The 6,947-nt window shown below is 57.1% G+C and overlaps 1 protein-coding gene across 1 annotated transcript in view; it reads left to right on the top strand.

Annotated features, from left to right (window-relative positions):
• The window catches only part of ELP6 (elongator acetyltransferase complex subunit 6), an 8,521-nt gene that overhangs the window by 282 nt on the left and 1,292 nt on the right, over positions 1-6,947 (top strand). Inside the window, 6 exon segments of the mRNA XM_006770427.2 lie at positions 1,774-1,852; positions 2,418-2,488; positions 4,313-4,431; positions 5,162-5,363; positions 6,077-6,151; positions 6,153-6,242. Of these exon segments, the coding sequence (XP_006770490.1) occupies positions 1,774-1,852; positions 2,418-2,488; positions 4,313-4,431; positions 5,162-5,363; positions 6,077-6,151; positions 6,153-6,242 (636 nt within the window).

The following is a 6,947-nucleotide window of genomic DNA, read 5'->3' as shown; positions in this document are numbered from 1 at the left end:
TCCAGGGAGGGCCGGCCGGGCGTGGGCTGGACCTCGGGGCCGGCGGGGCGTGGGTTTCTGCGCCTTCTCGCGGCTTCGCGAAGGCCGTGGGTGCCCGTGAACGATCTGGGACGCATGTTCGACGTATGGACGGACTTAGGTTCACAAACGTGTCCCGGGAGCCCTCGGCGTGTCACCCGGTGGGGGTCCCGGCGCCCGGGGGAGGCTGCCGGAGAGGAGAGGAGCGGAGAGGAGAGTTGGTTCGCCACCTTCACAGCGGCCCAGCCTCTTCCCCGTCCAGAGTGTTCTGGCCCGGAAGCCCCCACCGGTCGCGGCGATCACTGCTGCTCCCTCTCCTGGCGCCTAGAAGCGCGCTTCCCCGCTGCTCTCAGCCAGCGCGGGGCTGCACCAGGCCACCTCGGGCACCACAGCCTCGCACTGCTTCCCACTCCCCGCCTTCTGGGGCACCTCGACATGTTTCACCTTTTAGCCCAGGGGGTTACCTCTCCCAGGAGCATCCCTGGTTCGTCTCATAACCTTTGTCTTCGTAACGAAATGTCAAGCTCCCCCGGGCAGCCAAGGCGCCTCTATGACCCCGTAGTGCCGGGCAAATCAGCCTTCGGTAGGTCCTTGTGGATTTCCTGGTTGCCCGGCAGCGCTCCTCTGCCCACGCCTGCAGGTGGCGCTGGCTCCCTTGCCAATGGTCCTGCACCCCCGAGTGTTCAGCCCAGGGCCCAGCTGGGGGATGGAGGGTCCCAGTGGGATGACAGCCCTGGGGGTCCCCCTCAGGAGCTATAGTGTGATCTTTCATGTTTGTTTTGTTTTAAGAAACACATTTTTAAAAATGGTTTGTTTGTTTGTTTGTTTGTTTATTTATTTTAATCCTTATCCGAGGATCTTTTTCCATTGATTTTTAGAGGGAGTGGGAGGAAGGGGGAGAGAGAGAGACACACACACATCCATCGGTTGCCTCCCCCACATGTCCCAACTGGAGCCAGGAATCCTGCCTGCAACCGAGGTGTGTGGTGCCTTTGACCAGACTCGAACCCGGGACCCTTCAGTCTGTGGGCCAAGCAGGCCAACGCTCTATCTACTAGCACTGAGCCAAACCGGCCGGGGCATCTTCCATGCTTCATAAGTGAAAGTCACAGCAGCACAGCGGTGTCTCATCCCACTTGAACTTGACCTTCCCTTTTGCTGACAAGGAATTCGAGGTGCTGGGTCAGGGCCGCCAGGCATTGCAGAGACAACCATCCTGAGGGGCCTTTCCGGGGCTCCTGCCCAGAGCTCTGCCGGAAGCAGTGTTCAGGGCCATTGGACACTGCGGTCTGTCAACAACCAGACTTCCCTCCCGCCCACCCCCCCACCCTCTAGCGGGCTCCCCATCAGAATTGGAAATGGGGGGGAAGCTGCAGCAGATGGTTTTTGGAAGGTCCCTTCCCGTGTTGGCAGACTCTGGTTTTTGTTGGATTCTGATGGTAGACGCTTCCTCTGTCCAGTGTCTCATTCCCCCAACACTAGTCCCTGAGTTACTAGGTGAGGAGTGGGGAAGGGGAGGGATTTTATTCTCTGTTTTGCTTCTGGAAAATAGAAGCCAAGATATGCTTGCCCTTAATGAGTGACTTCATACTGATCAATTTAATTGTTTTTCCCACAATTTTTACTTCCTCTCTGATAATCCGAGTGCGTATGTATTGTGCGTACACACGTACACACATACTCTTCAGATTACACAGCGAACCGCCCTCTTTCCGGGGATCTGGATCACCTTTTCGTGTTCCTCTTAACTTTTAGGGGAAACTGACTCTACTCTGTGATGCCGAGACCGATGGCAGTTTCCTTGTGCACCACTTTCTCTCCTTCTACCTCAAAGGTATGGGACCCATTGAGGCGACTGAGAAAGAAACCTGAGGCCAAATGTGCTTAGAAAAGCCTGTTTCAGGAATAAATGGGACTAGTCAAGGCTTCGGTGTCTGGGTGGCCAGTGGCTGTTCATTAGAATTAATGACGTTCGGTGAGGCAGCTAGAGTTTCTTTGCGTTTCCTTTATATCGTCTTGGATATAGGATCAGTTTTCAAAGTTAATTGCAGGGGCGATGGGGGGTAAGGACATATGTCACACCTTAATAAAGAAGAAAAAGTTAATTGTACTCCTGTACACTGACAAATAGAAAAATATAATTTTTTTAAAGGCACAATTTATTTACACTGGAGCAAAATAAGGTACCCAGTAATACAGAAGTACATCTCAGAATCAACTATAAAAGGTATAATTATTAAGTATTTTAAAAATCGCATCTTAGAATCAAATTTGGTATTTTAGGTTGCAAGACCCCTGAGTCTCTAAGACCTGCCTTAGTGCTTCAGTTTCCAGAGGTACGAGGGCAGGAGAGTGACTGTGCAGAGACATTTTTAAGATACATTTATTTTGTCTTCCAGCTAATTGTAAGGTGTGTTTTGTGGCCCTCGTTCAGTCCTTCAGTCACTACAATATTGTGGGACAGAAGCTGGTAAGTATTTCAGACTTGGTGGTGAGGTCCCTGAGTGAGTGTGTGTGTGCCACGTACGTGTGAGTGCTCTGAGGTTGTAGAGAACTAAGCAAGAGAGGGGCTAAGGAACTCGTGCGCCCCTGAACCCTTTATCTGAAGGGGTTAAACAGCATCTCATGTTTTGTTAATTTAGAGTTTAACTCCTGTGGACTCAAGGGTCCCAGGTTTGATTCTGGTCAAGGACATGTACCTTGGTTGTGGGCACATCCCCAGTGGGGGGTGTGCAGGAGGCAGCTGATCGATGTTTCTCTCATCGATGTTTCTAACTCTCTATTCCCTCTCCCTTCTTCTCTGTAAAAAATCAATAAAATAGAGTTTATAGACCCAGATTTTTGCTCATTAACCAAATCGGTCTCTACTGATTCTGGACCAGTCACGGTTTCCCGTCTCCATGTGGGCTTTCCTCTGGGCCCTGCTGGGCTGGCCATCACAGCTTGTCTGCCACCAAGTTGAGTGGCTCCACTGTCTCTCCCTAAGTCTAGGGCTTAAGGCCCAGATGTGGGGACAGGCACTTTGTCACCTGCACCCCATCTCCTCAGGTAAAGGCAGGTAAGCACGTGACGGCCCAGAGGCTGCTCAGGGCCTAGTGAGGCGTGTGTTTTGTTTTGATAGGCCGGCCTCACAGGGAGAGAACCGGTCACCCATCGGCAGCGATCTCTGAAGTGCCAGGTCACCGCACTTCCCTGATGCAGGGAAGCAGGTGGGAGGGTGAGAGGAGGTGGCTCCTCCTCACTCTGTGCAGTCAGGTCAGGAACACGCTACATTCCAGGTCAGGCATGTCCCCCTCTGGCCGTGACGTCGGACTTTCTGGATGAGAGAGCTGTGTCTCAGTCCAGATGGGCTGCTTTTCCGATGCCCGTGGCCTCACCATCCACACGGCAGGGTGGTTGGCACATGCTGGGTGTGCACAGCCTCGATGAGCTGCCGTACCCTAACCTCACACCCTCTTGGTGGGTGACTGCACTTAACGAGCAGAATGGCCGTGAGCAAGAGCGCAGGTGGCGGCCAGGGGGCTTTCTGTGCCCGGCGCTGCTGGCGCTGCTGGCAGCGCAGAGTGGAGAGCTAGCGGGTGAACGAGCCATGGAGACCTGCACAGAGAGGGAGTGTGCCACCGTCCCTGGCGCTTTGCTGAAATGCTGACTCGGGCTCTGCCCCTGAAGCTTCTGGCTCTGGAGGTCTGGAGTGGGGCTCGGATCTGCATTTAATCAGTGTCTTGAGGTTCTTACTTGGGTGGTTCATGAAGAATCCTATTTAAGAAGTTCTCATTAGGCAAGGGTCGACACACTCCTGCCTGTGCCCGGTGTTTTGTAAATAAAGTTTTATTAGAACACAGCCACACCCATTTGCTGATGAATTGTCTCTGGTTGCTTTGGTTCTATAATAGCAGAGTTGAGTAGTTGCTACAGAGACTGTCATTCTCCCACCCCCTTACTGTTCCTATTTACTTACTGCTTTTAAATGTGCTTAATTTTATAAATACATGCATTTAAAAAGGAATCTATATTACTATTGTAAATTAAAATCTGTCTTGGGTAATCATAAAATAAATATAAAAGCAAAAATTGCACTTTCTTAATATAAAGTGACAATCAATGTAAGTGCATCTCTGAAAACAATGGGAATTGTGGGTGGGAACGCCCAGGGGAAAGGAGACACGCGCCCAGGGAGGGTGGACAGGTGCACACCCGCAGGGTGTGGGTGGGGCTGTGCCCTCCTGAGAGCTTGAGGTGAGAGCCTGGGGTTCCCCTGCGAGGCGCCGTGGCTCACGCTCTTGGTTGTGCTCAGGGTGTCAGCCTGACCACGGCCCGGGAGCGCGGGCAGCTGGTCTTCCTCGAGGGTCTCAGGTCAGCGGTGGACATCTTCCTCCGGGCCGAGGGCGAGGCCCACCCCCTGCAGTTCCTCAGGTCAGTCCGCCTGCAGCCCAGCCCCAGGGCACAGCTGGTGGGGCCAGCCCAGCAGCTGTTGCCTCCCCCTCGGTGCGCGGTGCGCGGGAGGGCAGTGCGGCTTCGGGTCAGACACGCCCCTGTTGCGGCAGCATTACTGGAAGCCCTTGCTCTGACCCTGGGCCGGAGGGCGGGCGGGCGGCTGTCCCCAAAGCTGTGGGAAGTGTTGTCTGCGGGAATCTGGTGACCGGCTCTGCTTCTGGGAAATGGCCGCTGAGGGAGTCACGAGGGAGTCCCGGGGAGATGGGCCAGCCCCTTCAGGAACAGGTCGCCTGTTACACACCAGCCGCCCCGAGACCAGAGCCCCTCATGCAGGACCCTGAGTTGCTGTTTAGCTTTTTATGCCCCATTAGGACCTGCTGGGAGGGCTGCTCCCGCCTGCCCAGCCACAGGAGCCCTCCAGGGCCCCACCTCGGATCAGAGGTGCGGGCTGCCCCTGTGGGCCTGGGGCTGTTGGCTTTTGTGTCTGCAGTTTGTAGCCCAGTGCCTGGTGCCCAGGGGCCTCGAGGAGCATTTGTGTTGAAGCACAGCCCACTGCACGCACAGGCCTTTTCTCGCTGACCAGCCTGACCCCTTGGGGCAAAGGACTGGGGTCCAGCTCCCTGCCTCCCCAGCCCCTCCCCGTGATGCCGCTCAGTCTGAGAGGCAGGCGGTGGAGAGTGAACTCTGCTGACTTCTGCCCCGTGTCCAGGGAGGCCAAGGCCGCCAGCCTGCAGCCGCTGTACGAGTTCGTGCGGGAGGCCCTGGAGCCCGTGGATCAGGGGGAGGCTGCCTGGAAGCGCCCGGTGCTGCTGGTGGACGACCTCAGTGTGCTGTTGAGCCTGGGCCTGGGGGCGGTGGCCGTGCTGGACTTCGTCCACTACTGCAGGGCCTGCGTGTGCTGCCGGCTGCAGGTACCACAGGCCAGGCAGGCCCAGCCCTCGCTGGCTCGCGTGATCTGTTGGCTCATGGCTTGGGGTCGGGCTTTCCTCTGGCAGGCCCAAGAGTCTTTGGGGCTCTCTGCTCCCCGTACCCGCCAGTGCGAAAGGGATGGCGAGCCGTCTCCAGGGGCTGGTCGTGTGGTGCTGCGAGGTCCCAGCCCTGTGTGTTCTGGGCAGGTCACTATCCCTCTGGGTGTGTTTACAGATCAGTTGAGATAATGGGTATAAGTGCTTTAAAAATTGTGAGGTGCAGTACAAGTTGCTTGTCACCTTTATTGTCAAGTTATTGGGCAAAAATGGAGACTTTACCATAATAGAGATTTTATTTTATCTTTGGTCAATCCTCACCTGAGGATATTTTTCCATTGGTTTTTAGGGAGAGGGAGAGACAGAAACATCGATGTGAGAGAGACACATCGATTGGTTGCCTCCTGCACGCGCCCGGGCCAGGGCCAGGGCCAGGGCCCTCCCCGCGAGGTGCGTGCCCTTAACATGGAGCCTGGGACCTCCAGTCCGCAGGCCGCGTGGCTGCTGGAGATGAGCTGGAAGCACAGGCTGGCGGTGCTGGTGATGGGATGCCCAGTGGGTGATTGGAGCCCAGGCAGGGCCCTCCCACAAAGGGGCTGGTCGCGGCCCGATGCTGGGGTCCCTTCCGTCAGGAGAGGCTTCGTCTGTGTCTGTTGCAGGGAAACATAGTGGCCCTTGTGCACGACAGTGCACCTGAAAGCACAAAGTCACATGACCATCCCAAGATTCCCTAAAGCTGCAGCGCGAGTGTTCAGTCACCAGCCCCACCTGGTCCTGCGGGCCGAGGGCCTGGCCACCGGCTTCTGCAGGGACGTGCACGGGCAGGTGCGCTGGGTGGGCAGCATCCTGCTGGGTGACGGCTGCTGGCATCTGTGCCTGAGCCTGGCTCTCACGTGGGAAAGTGTTCCTTTAAAATCGGGACCCGGGCGGCTTTCCCTGAGGCTGGGTGGCTGCCCCTGCTGCCCTGCACAGTGCGGGGGAGCGCTCAGGCGGAGGGCGGCCTGCACCCAGGGGAGGCCGGGCTCATCCCCGCTGCCATGCTTCTCCGCCTTCTGAGACTTCGCCCAGCCCCACCCCAGGCTGACTTCCTGCGGCCACTCTCGCCCAGGGGCACTGAGGCCAGTGTGGGGTCTAAAGCGGCGCGGCCGTGCTGAGCGCCGGTGCCCGCGGCCAGCGTGCAAGGTCCTGCCGGGCGCTGGGGCCTGGCCCTGAAGGCTCAGGACGCGCAGCCGACGTCACCCAGAGGAGCGGAGCCTCCGGGCCTGAGTGGAGCGCTGTAGTTAGTGTGGCAGCAGGTGCTGACCGTGTGGGGAATAGGATGAGGGCCCCACAGACACTGCGCGGAGGTTCCCTGGTCACTGTTCCTCTCTGTGGGGAGCAGGTGTCACTGTCGTCATGGAGGCTCCTTGACTCTCCGCTGCTAACGGAACAGCCTGGCTGTGGAGTCGGCCCAAATCTGCACGGCACACGTGCCAGTGATCTGAGGCCTGAGGGCACGGAGGGGCCCGGAGGGCACGGGGGCGGGGCTGG

Source organism: Myotis davidii, unplaced genomic scaffold, assembly GCF_000327345.1.
Source record: "Myotis davidii unplaced genomic scaffold, ASM32734v1 scaffold663, whole genome shotgun sequence".
Lineage (NCBI taxonomy): Eukaryota > Metazoa > Chordata > Mammalia > Chiroptera > Vespertilionidae > Myotis > Myotis davidii.
Note: the sequence above shows the minus strand (reverse complement) of the source record. Positions and strands in the feature narration are given on the sequence as shown.